Raw genomic sequence first — 27,454 nt, forward strand, 5'->3', positions numbered from 1 at the left:
CATTCGATTATATTATTCATAACTCATTAAAATTACTCGAAATGGAAATACAATGCTTCTGTAGTTCCTGTTTCTTGCAACGGATGCATCAAATTTTTATTTTGTATCCGCATATATTTTATCCGCATAAGATTTTGATAACGCTATCAGGAAGTGCTGCGAACGTAAACACGGAAATGTCGTGAGGGCCATGAAACGGATGTCCGAATGCAAGAGGATGTTCTTTATATCCCTATATATGTTCCCTAACAAGAGGATCCGAAGACAAGGAGTTGAAATGGATGAAGTATGCGGCCGATGTGAACGTAGCTTGAGTTTTGTTCCAAGGAGCTCCGAGAAGGACAAAGAAGTCAGGAAGAAGAAGATGAAGGGAGACCACAGGGACAGAACGAGGAGAAGAGAAGGAAAAGAAGAAGAAACGTGGTCTCGCCGCCGCATACCTTACACGACGCGTAATGAGAACATACCAGCGTCGTTCGGCCTGCTATCTGCTATCAAACGGATACCACCGGTTCAACCTCGGATAAACCATGTACCGGGCCCCAAGCAAATTCGAATTTCGTTTACATTACTGCGACATCACTATCGGGAAAGTAGGTGCGAGCTTCCTCCGCTTTCTTCCCGATCGATAAACATTAACATACGTAATTTATTTATTTTCCTATTGTTTCTTTTATATTTATCATAACGATACTTTATTATAAAGATTATATTTATTGTACAAAACGTGTATAATGAACGGCCGTTTGATGTACTTGTTCCAAGCACGCAAACTGTCTGAACCAAAAGGGAAATACATATGTTATAGCGCAATAATTATTTGTTCAATTGAAATGTTTTTGTAACGATTACGAATAAACGAACAAAATTTTTCCTTGTCGATAGTCATTGTTCACGAGGAAAATTTATTTCGGTTCCTCGTAACAGTTACGGATGAGAGAAATTTTCTTTCGCTCACTCATCGTAATTATTGGCGAGGGGAATTTATTTTAATTGCTCGTAACAGTTATTAATAAAGGAAACCCTGTTTTGATATTGTTTATTGTAGTTATCGGCGAGAGAAGTGCATTTTGATTTTTTTATGAAAGTTTTCGTTGAGAAAAAATTTGGTTTCGATTACTCGTAGCAGTTATCGCCGTGGGAAATTTACTCGAATTGCTCGTAACAGTTATTAATGAGGGAAACTGTATTTCGATCACTCGTAACAGTTATCAATGATAAAACTATAGTTTTGACTGTACTTTCCTTATTTACAATCATGAAGTACAATTCAATTGAAGGAACATTAATTCTTCCAAGCTTTCGGGACAGAAATTGCAACGCAAATCGTCAAACATAATTTTCGAAGCTGAAACGGCTATTGACAGAAACAGAGTGAACTATCAATGCCAATTTCGATAAATATGGCTCATATAAATATGGTTCATAGTTGGTCTTTTCCCAATATTTCATAACATTTTGATCGATACTGATTCAGTTTCCTTCATAGTTTTCGATTTGTGTAAATGCTTTAATAATTTTATTTTCGTCATGTTCAGTACTATTATTATAGAGACACCTATGTTGATTTTGACTTAACTGGTTGCAACCCTAAAAATACAATACTATGTGTACTAGATATTATGATCCTCCGAAATATATAATAATTTCTCTCGTCAGTGATTATTAAGAACAACGGAAATAAATTCACATCGGTGTAATTATTACGATCGTTCGAAATCAAATTTTGAGCTATTCACAATAATTACGCGCGACCATAATAAATAAGTTTTCTTAATTAATAATTAATATGAGTAACCAAAACAGAAATTATCTCATCGAAGACTATTATAAACGATCGATACAGGTTCCCCTAACTGTTATGAGCAATCAAATTAAATTTCTCTCGTCGATAACTGTTATCAGTGACCGAAATAAAATTCCTTTTTTAAGAACTGACATGAGCCACCAAAATTTAACCCTTTGCAATCGACGTTATCTTAGCTCGAAATCTAAAATAGTTTCTCTAACCTATGGTATTTTCACTTCATATAATTTACTGCATTTCATACATATGACATTGAATTTTGCGATTGAAGCAATAGTTACAGTACGCACAAATTCTTTTAATATAAACAATTCGATGATGTTAAAATCATGTTGAAACGTGATGAAACAATTTTTGACGACGTCCCAGAATCGCCACTCTAGTGTAAAGGGTTAATTTCCTCCATCAATAATGGTTATCAGTAAGAAAAACAAATTTCCGTATATTATAATTGCTATTTATTCTCAAAACTATGAAACTCGATACTATTTAAATTATGGGTTCCCTCTCTTTAATTTTCTTATAGTTAACTTAATTTAACTTAACAATGAGCAAGTTCTTGTTAAGAATTTTTGCTATCCAAAAATTTTTGATCCCTGACTTGTTCACAACGAAATGTTAACCTAGATTAGGCTACCTTCGTGATCTTGGGAGCTGATTGCCTATATTTGTTGGTAGACTCAGGAAATAAATCAATGTCGCAGTTTGCTGGATTAATATAATTAAAAATTCTGATAATAGTGTTAAAAAATCTAATGTCAGTCTTATAAGCATCGATTTTTGAATAATTTGGACGTGGGTTAATACTAAAAGTTATGATGCCTAATAAAGGAGGGCAATCAATGATGTTATTTATGATTTTGAAAAGAAATGATATGCCTGCCACAGTTGGTCTGTTTTTTAAAACTGTCACTTTGACCTACGCTGTCACATTGGGTCAAAATGGTCTACATTTTTTCGGAAAGGTTTTTTACTTGGAAGTGAGATATCGAATTCTCATAAAGGTTATGTTCAAATTATATTCTCAAATTTTTGGGTCTTAATAGCATCGTTAATTTTTGAGTAAGAGTTGTTTGAAAATTGTATCACACACGTACTTCGCATATGAAGTGTGACAGTGGGGGGTTAAAAGTGGTTAGTACAGGGTGTCCCAAAAATGTCTCGCAATCCGGAAGTAGCGGATTCCTGAGGTCATTTGAAGTAACTTTTTTCTTAGCGAAAATGCAATCCGCGGCTTTGTTTACGAGTTATTAACGAAAAACTGTGACCAATCAGAGGCGAGATCATTTGGCGCGAGACGGCCGAACCGATGAGCGGAACTGGGCTCCGTGCACTCGTTGGCTGGGCCGCCGCGCGCCAGCCGAGCTCGCCTCTTATTGGTCAATGTTTTTCGTTAATAACTCGTAGACAAAGCCGTAGATTGCATCTTCGCTAAGGAAAAAGTTACTTCAAATGACCTCAGGAATCCCCCATTTCTGGATTGCGAGACATTTTTGAGACACCCGGTGTAGGTGTGTAATTATGATCATTCCTGAGCATTGGTTTTTCTAGGAGACGAGCAACAACACGCAAAAATTTATGCTACATTCTCCCTATCATTTGGATGTACAGTAAATTCTCAAAAATTGTCTCTCAGTTTGAAAAAAAATGTATAGTTGTTGACAATCGCCGATTATAAAAATGTGCCGCGAGGCTCAAATAATCGTATCCCCATTTCCAAGTTGTCCATTTCTGTTTACAAGCTGAGGGACAATTGGAGAGAATTGACTGCACTTGGTTTCACAGAGAGACCAAACAACTTTCGCATATTCAAGATGACGAAAAAATATTGAATTATAAAGTAATTAATTGTATAAAGATTTTTGAAGTCCTTACAAAATCAAGCAATGAAACCGAGCGATTAAAACATCGGCTATTAAAGCAACAGGCGTTGATTAACAACGATGGTTATAAGATTACTATAACGTAGTCTGTCATCGTAATGGACTCCAAGATCTCGAACATAGCGAAATATAGTTACTGTTTCGTCTTCGAGTTTATATGTATAAGGTGTGTAATACGTTACGATTGCGGGCCATTCTCATCGCACGATATTTCGCGGTGTTAAGAAATAATTCATTATTTTTGCACCATATGCTTAATCTTAATACAAAATTGATTCATCTTGAAGAGCGACTTGATCTCAGACATCCAAGATCTTCATATACACTCCGCGACAAAAATAAAGAACAATATACAAAAAACATATAAAATAAATATATATACAAAAATATACAAAAATATATTTAAAATTAATTAAATATATTAAAAATTTTGTTTATTTAACATTATAACAAAGGTTTTGCTTTTATACGAACTTGAAAGATAGCGCTATAAACATACATAAGTGAAATAGAATTAAATTTCGCCAGCCGAAAGAATTATATTTTTAACAAGAAAAATGATTATGAAAATATAGTGCGTCGAAATAATAGCACATCGAACTGAAAATTATGTATAGCAATAAATCAATGAATGATATTAAATTTTTAATATTCTACGACTCCTATACAATTATAATATTTCTTTTAATATCGCTAAAAATGTAAAAGTTACTTTGAGTCTATAATTATTCATAGCACTGTACATGATAGCAGATAGCGGGTGTATTAACAACGTGTCATGTCGTTTGGAGATTGCGTATCAAGTTCAGAAAGCAACGCAGAATCCGCAGAACCCCTCGAATTCCATTGCCAAATTATATGTTTCCAACTTCGGCGTCTATTTCACGAATACTCGGAAACACTCGGACAGACAATTATTATCAATCCAAAAGCATGGGAACGGTTGTGAAAGTCCGTTTCTACTGATACCTATCTCGAACTGTAGAAAAATGGCAACGTAAGCCTCACTGCGTAATCGACTGCAAGATTTCATGCAGCTAGAATCATTTATGCGAACCATTAGGCCATAAAGTAAGTCTTTCTGTCTCTCCATTGTATTTCTTGTTATAATAAAATATGCTGGGTGGTCTTTTCAACTAAGGCCGCCTAAATAACCTCATTGAACTGTAATAGCAATGCAAGAAATAATCGTTTGCGTAACGTGAATGGTATCAAAATATCGGTTCTTTTTTAGAGTTTTCAAGATCGTCGACGTTTGTTTTGATATCTAGGATGCAGAGAAAATTCTGTCCTTAATTTTGTTCTGTATTTCTGTCCTGAATTTCGATGTGTGTGTGTTCAAACTTTGTTCAGAAAGAAAAAGTAGTAAACATACTCCAACGTACGTTTCTAATAAGATAAATTAATTTCAATGACGAAACACATTCTTCTCGTAATTTAATTTCTAATAAAACTGTAATAATTGTGGACATATACAGGGTGTCCCAGGTTTCAATGTTCAAACTTTGTCAGTGTATTCTATGGCACAAAGTAAGAAAAAAATGTTATGTAAACATAGGCCATGTAGAGCTTTATTAAGAAGTTATAACAAAAATTCAGAATAGGAATAGTAATCAACTTGCTGTTACTGCGAGCATTGGCTTGAATAGATCAGCGCATGCCGTGTGTTTATATAAGCTGTGCTTATTAATACATTTCGAAATGTCTACCGTTGTTGACAATACATGATTGACATCGATCGAAGATCGAATTTATGACCGTGCGAATTTCGTTTCTATTCTCTTTCATTTCATTGAACGAATTTTTGTTATAACTTCTTAATAAAGTTCTATATGACCTATGGTTACATAACATTTTTTTCTTACTTTGTACCATAGAATGTACTGACAAAGTTTGAACATTGAAACCTGGGACACTCTGTATATTATAATTATTCTTTGAGATAATTGCAAAAATATTTCGCACTTCGAGGATAAATGATAGGGCGAATACTTATTAAATCTTAGTCAGTGAAGTTATTCTTTATTAAATACTTTTTCGTTGACCAATGAACTCGAAACTCTCTAACTCTAAACAGCCTTGTTAAAATTAAGAAAAGTGATTTTTGTAGTAGTCACGTGGCCCAGGTTATTTCATTTATTCATTAGAAAGTCGTATAGTTATCTAATAATATTAGTATTAATTATTTCGAAAAGATGACACGATTTTTCACCCTCTAAAAGCTTACACTATAAATAAAACTAATTGATAGACAACAGCAATATCTGCATTTATAGTGTACAAAATATTAGACATAATAAAGTTTGATATCATTTTAATCTCGATTTATCGAATATATTAATTTTGTAAACAAAGAGACTGTTGCTCAGGATAAGACTTTGTTACAGGAATATTGTTACAAGTTCTATAATATACATACTTTTAGTTAAGGTATTTGTTTAAGTCAGCAGTCCTTTAAATTTAAAAATAAATGTGTAAAAACTATATAATATGATGATTCGACTAGTTACGATAGCTAATATATGTATGTATTTGTGAACAAATTCAATAATCGGTAAAATACGGTGACCACAAACTTATTACGTTAATTATGTTTATATTAGTCATCCAAAATATATTTGACAAAAAATATTTATTAGAGTTCTTCATTAAACGTGTTAACATTGCTGCTACTATTAAAGCGTTTTCATAATTTAAGATTGTAAATAATCTAACAATGTAAGTAAACAAGAGACAAATATGCATCAAGCAATGAATTAATATACATGATAGGAAAATGAAAATGTATTACATTTAAATATTGGTGGATGTGCACTGTAAAAGATTAATCGTTTTATTGTCAGTTTCACTGTTTCACCGTGCTTGCACTAAATGGTGGCGCCACCATACAACTCTACAAAGACTACATATATCTCCATCGGACTAAATTCCATTCTGTAGAATATAAAAAATTCACAACAATTTTCAGTTCTGAGATAGTCAACGTAGTATTTTCTCATTAATATACAGTGTCGTTACTGGCAAAAATGAAATAACATATAATTTCATGATAGGATAATAGAGGATTAGGTAACATATTATTTAATCATAAAATAATCGAGAATTAGATAACACATTATTTATTTATAAGATATGTCAGGATTATATAATATATTATTTAAGCATAAGTGAATGGCGAATATTATTTTAACACAGGATAATCGAGGATAAGATAACATATAAGATAAGATTTAATTATAGCATAACCGAGGATTAGATAACATATTATTTAATCATAGGATAATAAATAACAATAATAGATAACATATTATTTAATCATAGGATAATAAATAACAATAATAGATAACATTGTATTAATTATAGAATAACCGAATAATATAATATTAAGTAATATATTATTTAATATAAATAATATAATATTAAGTAACATATTATTTAATATAAGTAATATATTATTTAATCTGAATAATATAATATTGAGTAATATATTATTTAATCTAAATAATATAATATTAAGTAACATATTATTTAATCATAGTATAATCATAGAATGGTAATTAATGAGAATCAAATTACAAGAAAATCGATATATCTAATCCTTTGAAATTAATGTTTCCGTGAAATTTCATCAGAATCGGAACTCACTTTCTTAAAAATGTGCAAAATTTCATCGGTGTAATTAGCTTATACAAGCTTGCTGATTACGAAGAAACCGAATTCGCGACAAGTTTCATGAAACATTGAGAAAGTATTCTGGTGCAAATAAAAATGCTCTCGATCAAGAAGAATGAAATATTATCTAAACACACACACATCAACGCGTTCAAAGTCCTACAAAGCAGCTCGAAGAGTGACGGGTAAATAATTGACGCAATTCATCCTACAATTGTATTAAACCTCCTATTTTATTATCTCTGCTTTTCGAACGGTCCGTCATCCACATTTCCTGGGTTTCCTGTTCTTGCGTCGCGTCGTGTCGTTTCGTTCATTAGCATTTTGATCGATCGCGTGATTTCTCGTTTCGCGCTTAGTCATTCGCGTTCTTCCCCGGGGACTTCTTGAAACAGGTATGATTTTGATGCCGGTATTGCCCTAATAAGTCTGTACCGAAACCGATATAATATCGAAATTGCTTTTGGAGTACCGAAATGTATGAATATCAACATTATGGTGCAGAAATATACAGGGTGGGGCATTTTAAACAGGTCACCTGAATAACTCGCTTATTTTTGAAGATAGGAGAAAATGCATTAGACCAAACTTACTTGGTATCGGGGGGCTCATAATCTGGTATTACCAATTTTTCTGTAGGTAGAGGCGTCAAGGAGATATGAAGGTCAATTCTGTTTTTTTATAAATGGAACAGTAAGTTTTTTTACTTACATTCTGATAGAGTGTTTCGAGGCGAATACAATGAACTATTATGAAGGTCATTCAAGGTCACCAAAAGTGACACAGAAAAGCAAAGCTAAAATACAGTAAAATGGCAAATAATCACACAAATTTGTTTATAAATCTAATAAAAAAATAATGTCATCTATTTACTTGTGTGCAATTTTTATCGTCATAATGTAAAAGCTAAGATCAAGTCCAATGCAACGACCACAACACTATGACCATACGACATTTAGTACGAAAAGTCCAGAAATATTTACGACATTTCTAATCCTTCGCTGAAATGTATAAACCTTTGAATTTTTCTTCAAATTATTTTCTAAAACAGATAATTTAAAATTACTAATAGTGTTTGAGGATACAGATAAGCGTACAATGTGACTGAATATTTCTTTATCTTTTGTGACCCGTATCACGTAATACACACACGTGATACACAAGTATTCGAAAAGTACTCTGAGACAATTTATTTTCTCTTGCAGTTGACTTTGGGTGACCTTGAATGACCTTCATAATAGTTCATTGTATTCACCTCGAAACACTCTATCAGAACGTAAGTAAAAAAACTTACTGTTCCATTTAAAAAAACAGAATTGACCTTCATATCTCCTTGATGCCTCCACCTACAGAAAAATTGGTAATACCAGATTATATATATATATGAGCCCCCCGATACCAAGTAAGTTTGGTCTAATGCATTTTCTCCAATCTTTAAAAACAAGTGAGTTATTCAGGTGTCCTGTTTAAAATGCCCCACCCTATATATTTCTGCACTGATATCTTTACAGCACCGAAGTGTGCGAATATTATATACATATATATTTTTATTATTTTTTAATATATTTTTTTATTATGTTTACTTATTAACATGTAAGATTCAGGGAGAGGTATCAATTTATATATAAAACTTCTCTTTTTCCATACATTTTTAATCCGTGGTCAGAAAGTCTCGAACAGTTTAATCCTTGGCACAGAAATTGGTAATTGGCACGGAAACTGGGAAATATACCCCATTGTGGTGTAATATTATTTACAACCGAGATTGCATGTAACGTCTTAAAGAAATCCATTTTAGGTCGATTTTAGATCAGAACGTTTTACTGCCTAAACAGAATGTCTTAAAGACGTCCCGAAGTGGACGACGTTTCGACGTCTGAAATTTACGTCTTTAAGATGTCTTTAGGACGTCTTAAGGGGGTATTTTAGTGTGAAGTGCGTGTGTTTTTAACTTTGTTAGGGAATTTTTTGCAAAGAAACTATTATATCTTTTGCAGTCAAATCGACAAGGTTTATTTGTAAGTATTTCAACGACGTTTAAAAATTTTTTGGAACAAAGGAAAGTTAAAATTAGTGGCACTGCATCCTCTCGAACACAGTCGCTTTTAACAAAGGTCGTCCCACGGTGTTCATGATTTCAGCCATTCTGCTTGCCTGAAATAAAAAACGTGAAAGTTACTGCAAATTTGACTATAGCAGGTACTAGAACAAAAGAAAAAAGTCAGTGATTATAAAAGTGGCGATACTTTGAAATTCAATTATCGATTTTTTCATGTTCTGTTACATTTCGAAGACCTAAAAAATAGAAAGAAGTAAAAATTTTTGGTTGATTCTATGCGTACTTAAAATTTTGAGTCAAGTGATCAAGTAGGTTTTGAAATATCATGGACACCGTTCTGAAAAACACAGTTTCGAGAAAAATGCCTTTAATGTTTATTATATCGATAATGATATAAGGCCGTCGCGTCTTTTAAATAACCATAACGTCGTTCAATTTAGAAGTTCGCATATAAGGTTCTAAAGATGCTTTTTTGAAACTATATCCTTTAAAAATATGCAAAAAATTTGATTTTTCCAAAGCTCACTCTAGAATACGTCCTTAAAGACTTCCCAAAGTGGACGTCTCGAACTAAGTTTCTTAGTCAAGTTTAAAGTCGCTACCCCTACGACAAGGGTAGTTTTGAGGTGATATCGAATTAATAGATTATGCTTTATTTCTTCTGTTTCTCTAACTAATAGTGCACTACGCTCTGAATTTTTTGAAAATTTTCGGTTATAAAATCAATTTAAACGAAATCCGAAAGTTTAAAAATGCTGATTTTTTTTATAAAAGATATCGGACGACTATATTTATTTTTTCATGCTGATAACACCTGTGTTATGTAGATAGTTTAGTATAGACATTACCGTGTACTTTTTCAGGTTTTTCGAAGAGGATAGACGTGATCGAAAAGATTAAAAAATGCCAGAAATTCGGTAAAATGCAATTTTCTTACTGAAGTTTGTAAGAGACCAGTTTTATATCAGTTCAACATTTAGATGTCGTCGTAAGCAAAGTTAATAATATTTTTTAGATGTTTTGGAATAGAGATCCTAATTAAAAAATTAAAAAATCGAATTTCTAGACATTTTTGTTGATTTTTTGTCAATATATTGTGTACTATTAATCGTTGCGATATCCAGATAAACAATGTAAAAACTTGAAAGTTCAATTCAATATAATTGACTAGTTGCTACTGATCTAGAACATCTTCTAGATATCTGTAAGACACCCAGTTTTGTAACGTGAGACGTTCGGAAGACATTTATAGAAAGTTTCTAAGATGATTCGAGTGTCCAAAAATGTGATCACGTGTGACGCATTTATCGTACCGTGGTTGTTCACGCCATTTTATTAACGATGATAACATTGAATAATTTAAAAGCATTGAAAACTCGAATTAAGTGTTTTTAGTAATCTTACAATTAGCTTCGCTGGTCTCTAGTGAATCCCATAGTATTGAACGTGCTAATAAGAATTTTAACAATAGATTGTATGTTTTTTAAACTTTAACTATAAACGTACCAATATAATATTACACCTTGCTATGAAATACAGTACTCTCTTCCAATAGTTTGCTTGTCAATAGTTTACATTCTCCTCCATCTAAAAGCGACTTCCCTAATAGCTCATTCGACACATATGTATGTGTATACCAGGAATGATACACATATTTTATTATAGAGAGAGGCAGTTTGTAAGGAGATTTATTACCCTTTCCATGTATTGGAAGAAATTAGTCCAGAGTTGTGTTAATTCAATTACGTGATTTAATTACATTGTAATTCAAGTCTTTCAAATACAATGTAATTAAAATAAAATGTACTTGAAATAAAATGTAATTGAAATACAACGTAATTGAAATAAAATTTAGTTTGAAATACAATGTAATTCAAATTAAATGTATATGAAATCCAATGTAATTGAAATAAAATGTAATTGAAATTCCATTGTAATTGAAACACTGTTTATACAAATCCAGCCAGGAACTTTAAAGAAGTGAGACACATTTTCATGTGTTTTAATAAAATAATTTTTCAATTAAAAGAAAATGTAATTATTACTTTTTCCAATATCTTATTACCTGTTATTATTTTTTAATTCGTAATTAGTTAAATTACTAAAGTAATTACTTACTAAACTAATTATAACTAATTAGTTCAATTACGTCGTAATTCGTAATTAATGTAATTGGATTACTTAGTACATATTTTGTAATTTCACTTCTACTGAATTACGAATTACATTGTAATTTAATTGACCGGAGACCTGATCTATATGAATTACAATGTAATTGAATTACTTTGTAATTATAATTCCTTGAGTAATTCAATTATAAATCTGCGCAATTCTCTGATAATGTTGAATAAATATTTCAAAGTACATTGCGTTATCCAGAAACAGCAATTTATCGAAAATAGTAGTACACATATTCAACCATAGCACTTTTAAGTTATAACGAGATCGATGAGAATCTGATACATCATGAAAAGTGTTTCATAATAGGTAACATAATTGTACCTCGTTATTGATAATTCCATGAAGCATGCGGCGCGTCTGTGATTGCACTGCGTACTTTGAACGCGAGCAACGATCGCGTGGCAAATGCAAGCAATGCGATCGTTGTCGATGATTATGCAAATGCGAATTTGAATTTTTCTCGAAATATACAACAGAAGCGAAGTTTGCTACGTCCATTAGCAGAATCGTCGAGTTTCACCGTTTGTGTACGGAGCATAGGGTGAAGAATGAAATACATTTTCACCCACCTTGTCGGCATTCGATCGATCGTGTAACGTATGATTAAGTCACCATTATAATTTCTCGGTTACACCACATTAAATAACATGGTAAAATTCTAATTACATGTTCGAAACGTAGGCAATGCCTATATTTAGTACTTCATTATCGGGTCGGTGCATACGAAATGTCGACATTTTTTCTGTAAATAACAAGAATCACGGCGTCGGTTTGTTCATCTTATCGACATCGCTGTATGCAGAGATATGGAATTATGTTATTTTTAAGAATCTAGCTAATTAATATCGGTGAAACGGTTACGAACTGTTTTATATATGTATTCACTTGATGATCTATGCGTGTGTGATGATCTGTACCTGTTAATATACCTGAATGTAGTATCCTCATGTATTTATAATGATATATGTGTATATGTTTTTTAATGGAATATGTGGGAGAGTCCAAAACGAAATTGCTGGTGCGAAGTTTGACACATGGATATGCGACGATTCGAAATAACTAATTTTTAAATTCCGTTTAAAGTGACTAGTTAAATTCAAATAATTAGTTAATATACGATATTATAACTAAAGAATTTAAATAATGAAAGAAAGAATGTTCTTTCTGTGTTTCGCGAAAATAATGATTTTTTAAATTAAATTTTAAATTTATCTCTGTACCAAATGTACGATCACAAATAAACTGCTATAATAAATAAAAATAAGCCGTTTTTGCTGTGGATTTTCTGAAAATGTTGCACCTATTACCAGAGTTCCATATTTCGTAAATAATTCCACATATGATGCAATGTGCAATTTTGTTAATATCCTTGAATATTGAGTTTCCTAAAATTGAAATAATTTATTTAATTAAAATAAAATTGCAAAGTAAAATTGTATGTCAATTACTTTTTAATAAGAAATTATATTAGGTTAACGTAAAAATGAATTTTCAAACTTGAGTAAATAATTTCGTCACCCAGATGTAGGTAAAGTGACAGAGAAAGTGTTAAAATTATACAGGCTTACAAAAAAAACATGTTTTTTTTTGTTACGGTTTAGTCCGTACCTGCTGTTGGTAAAGTGGGTAACGTTTTATCATTTGCTTCTCTAGTGGTTTACGCATCAACTTTAGTTTTTGGACAATAATCATTTTTTAGTTTTCTAAATTATTTATTGTTTAGATTTTTTTAAATTTTTATGGTGCTTAGTAAATTTAGATATTCTTGAAATTATCCCGATACATTTTGCAACATTTCTGATGAATACCATGCGACAGAACATCCGAAACTGATATCAGTTTTCGTTAAGTATGCGCATTTTGGTTATTTCAATATTGAAATTCAGAATCAAGATAAGACATGGGTTCCTCATATCGTCTACACTGAACATTTGCGACGTGCAAAATTTAGTTTAGAAAAACGCTTACGTGTAGAATAAGGTGCTTTCACGGTTGGTGCTATTAGATCTCTTCGTTATACGTATTAACTTTTACCAACAAGACTGAATAATAAGTGAATTATAGATATTGTTAAAGCACCATTCAGTACACCGCTTCTGCCTTTTTATGATAGCCATTGGGATAATATTCCGTGTGTCAATATACAGGGAGTCCAAAAAGTCACTCGTAATCGGGAAATGGGGGGTTCCTGAAGTCATTTGAAATAACTTTTTCCTTGGCACAAATTCAATCCGCGGCTTTGTGGATGAGTTATTAGCGAAAAATACTGACCAATGAGAGGCGAGCATGGCTGGCGCAAGGCGGCCGAACCAACAAACGGTCGAAGCTCAGTTTCGCTCATTGGCTCGGCCGTCTTTCGCCAGCCGACCTCCCGTCTCATTGGTCAGCGTTTTTCGTTAATAACTCTTAAACAAATCCGCGGATTATATTTGCGCTAAGGAAAGAGTTATTTCAAATGACCTCAGGAATCCCTCATTTCCCGAAAGTACCATTATTTTAGGGTACCCTGTATGTAACAACTCTGTACTTGCTAAATAAACCATCTGGTTTAAAGAACAAATAAATAAATAAATAATATTATGATAATAAACTTCGAATGTTCAGCAACGCACGTTTTTTTATTGTTCATTAAACAATCATGCGATTGTAATGATTATAATAATGAAATAATAATGTGTTAAAGGAACAATTGACTTTAATATTCAGGATGAATGATTTTTACTATTCTCACTCTTTATTTATTATTCAAGTTGCTCGCCATTTGTCGTGGTCTGCGCTTTTTACAAATCGCGCTGTGGTACGTTTGAAGATTATTCGAATAATTAAATGTCCGTTCGAGTTTCTGTTTGGGTAAGTCGTTCGTTGATCGACTTCGTCCCACGATGTTGAGCGCGTGTTTTCTAAGACTCTTTGAGCGTTTTCGTTCGAACATAAACTTCTGGCCTCTATATTCAATCCTTTGAGCTCCGAATATCATTGTCATCTTCAACGATGCCAATGCAACCAAAGCGTTTAATTATGAGGTACTCCATCGTCGTAGATACCGTTTCGACCAGCTCTGGAATACGTTATCGACATCGATTAATGCTCTGATCCTAGTTTCACACTTTCTATGGTTACAGACATGTACAAGAAAGTATATTTTTCAATTTGTCAACAGCGTTAATAAGAATTTATTCGATTCACGTCAATTATAATTTATTTTCATAAATTTTGAACATTTTAGCTATAACAGTATAGTTATTATTTATTTATTTGCTTTGTACACAACAATTACTTATTTACCATGCTTTGCAAGACACTCAGAGAAAATCAAGAGACCCTTTATTATTATTTTTCCTGTACTTTTCTTGGAAAAAATAATGTTTCATCGAGAGCATAATTATACGTTAATACGACTTTTCATCATCTTTCATTTCTTCTCAAGAAATAAATTCTTATTTACATATAGCTATAAAAAACAGGACTTTTCTTGTTGTATGTCGGAGAAACTATTTACTCATTATGCTGTTATACGTAATTTAAGCGCAATTCAATCGATATTTCAAGTGATCTTCGTAAAATCAATTAGAGGCTGCCTTTCAACTTTTTTGTCTATGAAAGAATTATATTTGGAAAAAAGTAATTTTAAAATCTATTATTTAATTACCCAATTATAAGCTTCGTAATATAATTGTATCGGCGATTAAAACATTTAACAATGAAATATTAATGTTCTAATGATCCATAAAAAGATGCCACTTTAATCCTTTAAATAAGAAATAAACAAAAAGTATATCTTAATTGATACATTACATTTCAATCCATAGTATCTTGTCTATCTCTTATGGTCTGTTCGTGGAATTTATAATTTGTTTCTGTCGTATATATGTACAATAATCTCTGTTTTATATATTTGTATTTATATATGTATACGAATAAATTGTTATTGTTGAATTATTTGTTTCTTATGATACAAAATCCTTCAAGAAAATTCAGCATGCCCTATACATTCCTTTCTGTCAATATTTACAAATCTGTACCTTTTTTTCTAAATGAATAACATATTGGACAGTTAAACAATTTTCTTAGAGAAGCTGATCAAAATAGATGAACACGGAGTCTCAAAGGATCGATACACTTAACAGAACAGCGGTTTACGAAGTCGAGTATAGTTCGCGCGCGACAAGAAGGCACCTTTATGGTTACATTCCCCCTCTTACTAGCTTCCCCAATGCCGCAGCTGCTAAGAGGGGGAATGTGAACGCAAAACTGCCTTCTTGTCGCACGAAAACTATAGCTACATAGAGCATAAACTAACAGTAATCCTGAAGAACGAAACACAAACGTTCGTTGGGTAAGTATACTTTTCGTATAATATTATTCACAATTATTCTCATTCGCAAGAAGAATAGTTCGACGAGTCGAGTGATCGTAAGTTATTTGTTCGTCCATTCTCACTCCATTGTTTCGATAATTTTACATACACTTATCTAGTAATAGGTTACGATAGCTTAGTCGCGAGTTTATGTTGTACTGTTCACTTTCACGAATCATCTGATGAATAAACTTACTAGATGATCACCTTATCGTTTAATTGAAATCAATAATTATTCGAATGAACCTTCGTTCGCAGAGGCGAACAACGATCTATCGATCGAACGTTTTACTCGTCCAGTCTGAATGAAAAGTGAAACGTCCTAAAGAATTCGATTACACTTCTTCGGATGTCGTCATTCACGTTTCTTACAATAAGGTACAAATAACATCTTTCGTTCGAGTGTTCGTATAAATTTCACTTAAATTATCCTTTCTCTTCCGGTAGCATTCGCCGATTCGCCATTCAATTGATAAACGACATTCGGGTAATTTGTTCGAGCAATCATGCAAATGATAAGGTACAAACTGATCAACGCACAGTGGTCTGGAAAGCGGCCAAAACTCAATTTTTAGACTCACATATTTGTACAAAAATTGGTTTCTGTCGTAATTAAGAACTCTTCGAAACCTCGAATTTCGAAATATTAGATCTCTCAGACAACTTTCAGTGCCAAACTATGAAATTGTCATTGCAACTAAACAGTTCAATTACACCTCACACAATGCTGAAATACACAATTTGTGCTTTATTTTCATGTGCATGTTTCGAGCAATATACAACAAATATTAAATCAAGTACGATGTGAACATTGAGAATAGTTTTAAGAAAATATTTAGAAATGCTAGCTTTAAGATTTGTTTTTTTGTGGAAGCTCAGACCTTCAACATGCACACATGTAAACTATAACCGCAGTTTTCGGCAGTTTTTAATTCTACGGCCCGATACGACTGCGGCCGAACCGAAAATTTCAACGATTTTTCACACATTTTTGATGATCCGATAACGTAATGTTTCCAACAACAGTTCATCAGTATCCATTTTTCTACAAACACTAATAGTATAAAATTTCAGAAAGAAAATGTTTGTTGTTCATAAATGAAGTCATTTCGATGTTTTTCAATATTAATATATATTTTTGACCGAAGTCAAAAATACGAATAACTATATAGCTGATGACGAGACGAATTCAATGACCTACTATGCGATGACCTTAAACCGTGTAATAAGGTCAAAATAATTTTGGGCATGGGAAATGGGTTTCCAAACCACTGAGCAATGATTCTGTTAAGATCAGTGTACACGGCTTGCCGCAATAGTCTCCGAACGTGAACCAGAGAAATAAATATTTTCGTGCGATTTTTATGGCTTTCTCATTTATAATCAAACTGTAGATCATGTGCGTCTATAGCATTCACGATTCTATACAATTTGGTACAGTAAAAGTAGAAAGACTGCGAGGTGTTCAATGCGTTTGTTTACTAATTTAATCCTTAACACTCGGACGACAGAGCTAGGTCATAGAGTATAAATATATATTGTTATATTTTCCAGGTTCTAATAATCATATTAAATTTTCAGATGTTTCACTAACACTAGAACTACGAACCTCTAAACGCGATTATTGTACATATAGTCCTCAGACGACGAGAAGGCACCTTTGTGTCTACATTCCCCTCTTAGTAGCTGTCACACTGCCGCAGCTGGTAAGAGGGGGAATGTAAACACAAAGGTGATTTCTTGTCGCGCAAGGACTATACATTCATATTACATTGTAACTAGACTGCAGATCTTTATGCAAAATAAACATTTTCCCAGGCTGTTGCGAAAAACAGAAATTGAATACAAATAAATTATTCCTTTTCATAATTCTGATAAGCTGAAAATAGCGTGACAATATTAATAAATTGTTCTTATGTTTTCTCAATTTTATGTTTTAGCTACTCATTTAAAACGAACGGTAATTTGGGTCGATTTTGATGATCTATATCATATTTTTTAATTGTAAAGCAACATTTTATGATAGAATTTCATTGAATTGGTCGGCGATGATACATTTTTTTAATCTGAAAACTAAAATTAAATGTTAAGATATCTCGGCGCTTTCTTATAAAAATCCACAACGAAATAAAAACTACAGGGAACTGCATTTAAAAGTTAGGTGCACATGTTAACAATAGTGCAAACTTTCGTATAAATGAAATTCGATGTCTGTCATTTTTAATCAATTTTTATAAATTCCTTCAAAGTTCAAATTAATAAAAATTTAATATTTTCTGATTTGAAACATTCCCATAAAATAACTGTAATATAGTTGTTGACATGTGTGTAAAAATGTATTTTACACTTTTTGTATTATTATTCTATAAGGAATAATAAAGATAATTAATTCTTCTTCGATTTGATGATCGTTATACGTTTCACGGAGTTATCCGAAAAAACTACTAAGGAAAACAAATTTTTTTTATAAAAGTTGAAAAATTAACTTTTAGCCACGAATTACTGCTTCTCAGATTACAGTGAAATTACAAGATTAGATTTATTTATTTAAACCTCGTATGATTTTTATTATAATCTTTATAATATCTTTATAATATCAAAACATATTTATAATATTAGGAATTGTAAAAGACGAAATCAAAAGACAGTTATTTAGACTAGTTCGGTAGTTCCAGTGTTACGGTCTTTAGAGGAACTAATGTGTCTAGAAGAATTACAGTGGTCCACGGTTAAATTTACACGAAACCTGTACGGTTAAATTTGCACAACAAGCTCCACTCTTCTCCCACCACAATGAATTCTCTCTCCAAAACCTTATCTCGTAGATAAGGATAGAGGATAACTGCAATGGACTTGACAAAGTAAACACATAAAAATGAAAATTATATTTTCACTCGTTTTCTTCGTACTTCTTCGACAATTGTAGCATGAATGATCAGTTGAGACTGTTCTGATTAAGATGAGTCCAAACTCGGTGAAAATCGGACTACGTTCATTGAAGAGCTAATTAATATTGCTTGTTTATTAATTAATCCGAGAATAGATCAAATTAATCCGACCTATATCGTGTTTGTACTCATTTTAATCAGAAAAATTTCAGCTATACTTTCATACTACAATTGTAAAGATAAGGCAACAATTACCAATAATGAAACTTTTTTTATATTCTGTATTATTTTTTAGTACTACTTCTTTAGAATTTTATTTTCAGTATTACATATATCTCGCTTGCACTTGATATATTTATTCTCTTACTTTGCAGAATCGGTTCTTAGAAGATACGTACGTTTAAATTTATATGTTGGCCCCAAATCAATGTAAATTTAATCGTGCACCACTATACCTTAAAAATATGTGGAAAAAATGCTAAATAAAATGATAAAAATGCTATTTAAATTATAAAAATTATAAATTGTCAGAAAGCTTCGCCGTTCGAGTATTAATAGAGAAAACATATATTTCTGCTTGGCACCGGCAGCTGTAAATTAGTCTTCAAAAATCTATGTTCATGTGAGAATTCGCAGTCTATGTGAAATATTATTCAAAATAGTTTAATGCGGAAGAAGTGCATCTCGTTCACAATTACTGCAAACTTTAGAATGTTATTTGGTGTATTTTTCAAGATAGTGGGGTAATTCAAATGATCAGAGTTTTTGTCAATTGTTTTCAAATTTCCAAAGCTGCACACTTGTATCTACTTATTTGTTGCTGCTTAATTAGTTTTCTGGAATTTGGAAATACGAATCATAATTATTCTATAGTCTTTCGCCATCTTGGGAACTGTTTATCAGCTGTTTCCAGAGATTCTGCAAGTAATTGTGAATAATGGAAGAGATTTTTCTCAGCAAGAAACTATGTTAAATAATACTATAAATAGTAAAAGTCATCAATATCTTAGAAAAAAAAAACGTTGAAATTTTGGTTCAGAAACTGTTGATGTAAACCGTGTAGTTTGAAGAAAGTCAACTAGCCACTCAAGGACACCAGGCATTTTCTGATATTTGTAATTATTAGTTGGCATCATTTTTTCACATAAAATAAAATTTTTATGTCATAGAATTTTTAAGCAGCTACTCACATTAATAAATATGATTTCCTGTGTTCTGTAATTAATCGTAACATGAGCTGCGTTAAATTTTCAATCCTTTCGCTGCAAGCACCGTGTACATGACGAATATAATTAATACAATTTGAAAATTTCTTGTGCTTTCGTATTTAGCAGCTTTAATTGTTGTACATTTACTAAGTTGCTTAATCTAACAACGACTGCTTGAGAATCATCGTAAGTTCATTTATTAATATGTTGTTCTTTTTTATATTTATTAAGTATTATGAAAATGAGAGAAAGTATAATGGAAAAAGAAGAGATAGAAGAAATGCTCGAATCAACAAGAAAAAACTGAGAAGTGGAAGTTTCAAGAAAGAAGATATCGTATAAGAACACATTTTTTAGATTTTCAAAAATACAATGGTTAATCATAATCGTAAAAGTGAATGAAAATTATAATATTTTCACAAATATATGTTTAATTTCTTAAAATGTTTAATTAGAGATCACAATGTCGCATTGTATCTATACTGAGAATAATTTTTAATAAACGTTGCAGTGAAAGGGTTGAAATTCCATTTACAAATTATCGGAGTGGAATTCCTGTAAAATTTAAGGGGTAGAAGTGATAACATAGCACAGGATAGTAATATAAAAGAAACTGTCAAGTTATAACTGTAATTATTACTGTAAATTGTATTGTTTCACACTTACTATTGCATAGGGTGTCCCAGGTTTTTCGGTCAAACAGTATCACCATATTCGGCGAACGAAAATAAGGAAAAGAGTTGGACTAGTTGGGAATTTTTATCTACATATGAGCCGTTTATTTTGAAAGTGGCATAAGTCACACTTCGTTTTCAAGTCGATATATTTAAGGGTTTGCGTTTTAACACGTTTAAAAATATGGATGCTAACTTTCGAGAAGATTTACTTGTATTTGTTATCTCAGGATACTGATATTTTTCTCAGTATAAATAATTTCGTATAAACATTAAAAAATCACCACTTTTCATTACGGTAAAGCGACTTATGCCACTTTCAAAATAAACGGCTCATATGTTAGCTCCATTTCGAAGTGTCACCCGTTTCTGAAAATACAGCATTAACGCCTGTGGAAAATTGAACGAATTAGTAAACATAGCTTAATAAGTAAATATAAATAAGAGAGATATCACTAACATATTTTTACATCGAACAAAAGTTATTTTGTAATTTTCTTATAATTTTTTAAATAAACAAATTTGTGAGCATCTGTTCATAAGACATTTTCATATTATTGTCGCTCGTAGAATATACTGATACCATTTGGCCGAAAAGACGTAAGACACCCTGTATATTAGTGTCTGCATTATCAACTGCTTGTGATCATGAATGAAAGTAATAAACCGTAAGTTTGTTACTAAATGAAAAATATTATCTGCGCTGTTGCACAGTAATAAAACTAATATCCAAAATTTAATTAATTATCTTAAATCATTTACTGGTTATGTAAAATATTTTTCATTTTTTTTAAATATTCTATACAAACAAAACCTCGATTATCTGATCTGATTATGTCCAAGGAAAAGTTATAATACCTTACGTATTATGTTTTATTTATTTGCTTACTTATTTCAGTTTTCACCTTAATTGATAAAATGATACGTTTATGTTTCGACACGAAGATAAATTGACAATAATTTATTGACAACTATTGATTGATCTTGACTGAGATATCTTTATCCATAATATTTCAAATTCAAATCATTCAAAAAAATCGATGTTTCGATGATCGAGATAGCGAATATTCTTTGGTAAATTACAACAAAAGTTGATTCACATATTATGAAGAGTCTAGTTACAAAAGTTGATGTTTATATAATTCTTTTATATTACCAGTTCGTTTTTGAAATGCAGAAAAAGAAATTGCTTTCATGCGACAGATGTATGCAAAACTATTTATTTTTCTAAAACAAAATCCTACCCCTTGTTTGTTCCATTCTCTCAAATCTTATCTTTTTGTTGAAAAACTCCATAATTTATAGCGCTAATAATGCAGTTTAATAGAGCTACCTCCGATTTCAGTGGCCTTGAAATATGTTTATAGGAGTAGTTCAAACGGTACAGATTAAATCACACTAAAAATTCAATAACTCAATTAGTACATTAGAGATTTAATCTGAAGAGAATATTTTAGATTGTTTTTCGCGTTCGTGATCTAATGCAAACCTAAAGCTTCAGATTTATTTTACACGAATTCAAAATCAAAAAACTGTTATATTGTTGCTGTATTAATGAGTTAGATCTAGGTTATATTTAGGTTAGGCTTTTCTGAGCTAGGTCTTGCCTAGATCCGCAACAAAATCACTGTTATATTACTGCTATATGATACGTTTATGTGTTCAAATAATAAATATTCTCAAATCCTAACCTTTATCTATCGGTTATTGTAATTTTGGATTCCGCTTTGACACATACTGTAGTATAGTCCTTACGCGACAAGAAGGCACCTTCGTGTTCACATTCCGTCTCTTACTAGTTGCCCCACTGCCGCAGTCAGCGGTCGTTATTGGCCGAAAACAATGACGAAGATCGCCGTCGTCCATTAGCGATCGATAGCTGCCCCACTGTCGCAAGTACGAAGAGGGGGAATGTAAACATAAAGGTGCCTTCTTGTCGCGTGAGGACTATAGTAATATCATTATAGTAATAGCAACAGCTTTCCGCGCGTATCTGAGAAACTAAAAGAGAACGCTTATTATACGCACAATGTGATTGCATACTCTCGATTTGGCGTTCATTGGCATAAGTAACTTGCAGCAAAGTTGACCTTGACCTTGGAAATGCAAAGTTTACAGAATTTTAAGTAAATGCAAATCTTGTAAAGTCGATCCTCGCGATGGGTAGACTAAGATGGAGTAAAAAATTTGTCGATCTTCGACCTTGAGTTTTCAAGGTCATGATTACTTCTGCGCCATTGCGTTACTCAGCACAATATCCGCCAAACTGAAGATCACTTCGTGGACATCCTGTACGGGATAAGGTTGTTCAAAATTACGACATTGACGACACATTTCAAGGTCATTGAAATCAGATGCGACTCCTGTAAATTTACCATTTTAGCTTGTCATTCGACGTTGTTCGATCGACCTAGACTAAGTTCGAGCTTCGGTTGAAAAATGAGCATGGGAATGCATAGGAATCGGGAAACGGCCTTGAGCATCTACGTGATTTTCTTTCAACTATTCCATTGTCACCCTGTTTCGGCAGACACTCGCTTTGAAAATTCGTGGGAGCGCAGCGAACGATCTTCCGCCGCCTTAAAAGCTAAGTCGAGTCCTATGTCTGTAAGTGAACGTGGGAATCCTTCTAATTAATAACAAGACACAATTGGTGAACAAACAATCCTCATTCTCGCTTTTGATGTTCGACGCTCGTTAAAATACGAATAAGACTTCAATTCCTGCGTATCAATAAGATATAATACGATGTTGTTAAATTCGTGTATAAAGACCGAATCCAAAAGTCGAATCGCTATTACAAATGGTACTAAATTATGGCGAGCACGTGTTCAGGATTTTTGTTTTCAGCGAGAAGCGTTAACACTTTCGCGGACGATTTCGTGCCGCTACGTTTTCAGGACGATGGGATAGAGCTACGTCTTTCCGCTATCGATTCGAAATGACGACGACGCAGCGCTCAGTCTGTACGATTTCAGCGAACTGTAATTGCGAGCCGACAGACACGTTTACCGATAAAAGAAACTAATCGATCAACCGAGCAATTCACCGTGTGATATTTTCCCGTATTTTATTTCGCTCGTGTTATTTACGTATATTCTTGACAAATTTGCGCGCTTCAAAAATGTAGGAATCCGACAGTGTTCGCTCTTGAGAAATACACAAAGAAATCTGTACAATCGGGAAACGTGAAACACGTATAGTCCTCGCGCGACAAGAAGGCACCTTTGCGTTTACGTGTTCCCCCTCCTATTAGCTGCCCCACTGCTGCAACTATCGGCCGCCATTGAACGCCGTTTTCGGCCAATAGCGACCGATAGCTGCGGCAGTGGGGCAGCTAGTAAGAGGGGGAACACGTAAATACAAAGACGCCTTCTTGTCGTGCGAGGACTATATAAAAATGACTGAGTTAGGCGTTTAGAAAAATCAGCTCTCCTCTACGCGCTACGCTTTTATCGGTAACTGTGTGCTCTCGACGTTCTTGTCAAATTAGAAACGGCCAGCGCCACGGTATTCGAAATGAAAATCGTCTGTTTATACATTCTTGTATAACTTCGGCGTGTTCGAATTTTTGAATGACGGCTCCCCAGGTTTCGATGCGTTCAAGGATTATCGGCTGCGAAAGTTTTAACAATCGTGTCGAACGTATCGTTGACGAATAAACTACTCGAAGCATCGTTTCTCAAACGTCGACGGTTAATAAGGAGAAATCGGTGAAGGAATCATCATTTCCATGTTGCGTTCAGTTCGTTTATTAATGAGGTATAATAACGACGAGCACACTTACAATTAGCGACAACGTAATTTCAATGAAATAATAGCCTCCACGGGGAACAACAAATAGGGTGTAACGCGGATGGTACAGATCGTGCGTGTACAAGTTCGGGTGAAGATCGGGAGGAAAGTCAGTCACATAAGTCAATCAATAAATAGTAAACAAACAACGAAAGCTACTCCAATGAAAAAATAACGTAGTATCTCCTTAAAAGAATAATGACAATGTAAACAGAAACGAACCGTAAATTCAACGATTACCTTACAGCCGTAATTTTTTTCGGTGCAGATGTCGTGTTTTCGAACCAGCCGAGAATAATAGTTTTAAATAATATCGTCGCGCGAAGATACGAACGAATCTTCAGAGAGAATGGTTAACAGAATCGACGGTCAACGCGTGGTCAGTCAAATGAAATAGTAACATTTCGTTTCTTGAAGCGATCCAAGTAATTGTAATTTGTTGTGTCAATTAACAGAGCATAAGAGGAAACAGAAACGTTGACGATAATTGGCATAAATTGTTGATGATCATTCTTTCTCGACGAAAGATTCACCGATTCTGAGGACAAAAACAACTACAATTCATTGAGAAACAAGAAATTACATATATATGTATATATATTGCTTCGTTAGGGTTGTTTCAGGAATCTACGTCATCTATGCAGTTACTCGTGGTACACGTTCTCCTATTCTATAATCCTATGCTTCGTTTTCCTCGGCTCACCCTATATACATTTATATACACAGTTCACTTTCGATGTGGTAAAGACGTTTTATAAATTAAAATTAAATTACTTAGGCTAAATTAAATTAAAATAAATTAAATGACGCGGTGTCGTTCGAGGACTGCGAGAAGTGAACGTAGAAAACGGAACAGAGAAGGTCGGTACATTTGGGATCCGGTAGAGAAAATTTCACTAAACATTTGACGAACATTTAATATCGTAGTGTTTCAAAACTTCACAAAAATCGGCAAGCGCGATCCGTAAATGTTTCGTCTACTGCACAATTACATAAAACAACGAAAACAAAATGAGTACTTTCACACGACTTACAAACGAAACTTCATTGATTTCACATTTAAGTTTCCGTATGATTACGATATCGACAGCTAGGAAATAATTATAATTTTGAGAAACGTTGCTTGAAGCGTTAAAATTGTACATAATGCACACTTAATCACGCAAAACGAACGCTTTACGAGGGTATCGATTTAGCAAGAAACAGCTTACGTTGATAAAAACGCGTTGTATTTACATTGGACTTACTAGCTGTTAATAGTTGTCGTCGTATTTGTGTTCATCGATCGTGTTTCTTTATTAATATCTTTCATTATTTAATCGTATATTGGTTTAAATCTTAGCGAAAGTCTTTCTGTTGCCGAACACTCAACTTATTAGCAGCTAATAATCTCCGTACAATTTTATTCGTGAACAATTCCTAGCGTGGCAAATGATTTCTCGCTAAATCCCAGCCCTGTAAGTGAAAATGTTTCGTCGTCAGAGAAATATAACGCTACGAAGAGAACTACGAATGATCGTAAAATATCATTTACCGACACTTAGACTGACAAAACGTGTGGATTGATCGTGCGCACTGCTCGCTGCAGATTAAGTCAGATTTCGAATCGAAGGAGTGGGGGTAGGTCACGTGAAGCGCCGGGACACCTGTACGGAGTAGTGGGAAGCGTAACGGATGTTCCCGTCCTATTGTATTATGTCGGCATTGCACCGTCCACTTCGTAGTTCAGAATTATAATGTACACTCGTTATAGGGCGCGTCGCGTGCCCTAGCCCCCACTCCTGCGACTTGAAATCTGGCTTAATATCCCGCGAACGGTGATCGTGTGTAACAATAAGATCGTCGTACTCGAAGAGAATCGGAGATATCCACAGCTAAAAGACGAGATTTGGGAGCACGGAGGATGATGGATCGTCGACGAAAATCTGTACAAAATTTCAGGAAACGCGTACCTGGTTCGTTCACGTGGCGAAAAGTTTAGCGACTTTGCAATGTGATACTGGCGTTATCGGTGCCGACGGATTCGATTATCATTAAAAACGACAATATTATCGTTACAGGTGGCTTCGAAAGTTCGTGCAATAAATTTGTTAAGTCCCGTGGTACGAGCTAGTGAGTTCTAGTTACGCGTCCCGAAACGGCGGCGTGTGAAAAAGATTGGTGTCCTTTGTTGATACACATGAGAACCATCGCGTTGAAATGAATGTCGATAATGTTAATAATAATGCTTGGACTTCTGGAGAATCGCGAATTTGACGAGTAGTTGCGAGATGATCCACGTGATGAATTTCCGCGCGGCGATCGTGACGACGATGACGATGGTGGGCGAGTTCGTGATTCGCGACAATGTTCGTTAGGAACCGGATACGGGAACGGGCGAGGGACACCGCAACGTGTCCTCGTTGCTTCGACTTCTTTGCCTCCTTGTGCGGTGTATCGGCCTGTGTCAACCAATCTTTATCCATCGATCGATCGAGTATTCGAGGGCGGCGAGCCATCTGCAAGATCAAGAAATTTCTGTTTAGAACACGTTCGATTCGCTTGCTCGTCGAGAATTCGGATAACGCGGAAAAAGGGGACGTAATGTTGACATTTGTAATGCTTGAAGTTTACTATGTAGGGTGTCCAAAAATTATGCTACTTCCGGGAAATGAGGGATTCCTGAGATCATTTAAAGTAACTTTTTCCTTAGCGAAAATGTTCTCCATCGCATTGTTTACGATTTATTAACGAAAAACACTGACCAATGGGAGGCGAGCTAGGCTCGCGCAAGGCGACCGAGCCAATGAGCGGTCGAAACCCAGTTCCGCTCATTGGCTCGGCAGCCTCGCGCCAGCTGATCTCGTCTCGGATTGGTCAGTGCTTTTCGTTAATAATTACTAAACAAAGCCGCGGATTGCATTTTCGCTAATGAAAATGTTACTTTAAAT

The 27,454-nt window shown here is 33.6% G+C and overlaps 1 protein-coding gene across 3 annotated transcripts in view; it reads right to left on the bottom strand.

Annotated features, from left to right (window-relative positions):
• Nucleotides 1-14,314: 14,314 nt before the first annotated feature.
• LOC117217425 (uncharacterized) overlaps nt 14,315-27,454 on the bottom strand; it is a 367,343-nt gene continuing 354,203 nt past the window's right edge. For all 3 annotated transcript variants that reach the window (XM_033465133.2, XM_033465059.2, XM_033465211.2), the window contains one exon: nt 14,315-27,022. In XM_033465133.2, the coding sequence (XP_033321024.2) occupies nt 26,971-27,022 (52 nt within the window). In that variant the 3' untranslated portion in view covers nt 14,315-26,970. The remainder of the gene's footprint in view (nt 27,023-27,454) is intronic.

The sequence above is a fragment of the Megalopta genalis genome, chromosome 4, assembly GCF_051020955.1.
Source record: "Megalopta genalis isolate 19385.01 chromosome 4, iyMegGena1_principal, whole genome shotgun sequence".
NCBI classification, from domain to species: Eukaryota; Metazoa; Arthropoda; class Insecta; order Hymenoptera; family Halictidae; genus Megalopta; species Megalopta genalis.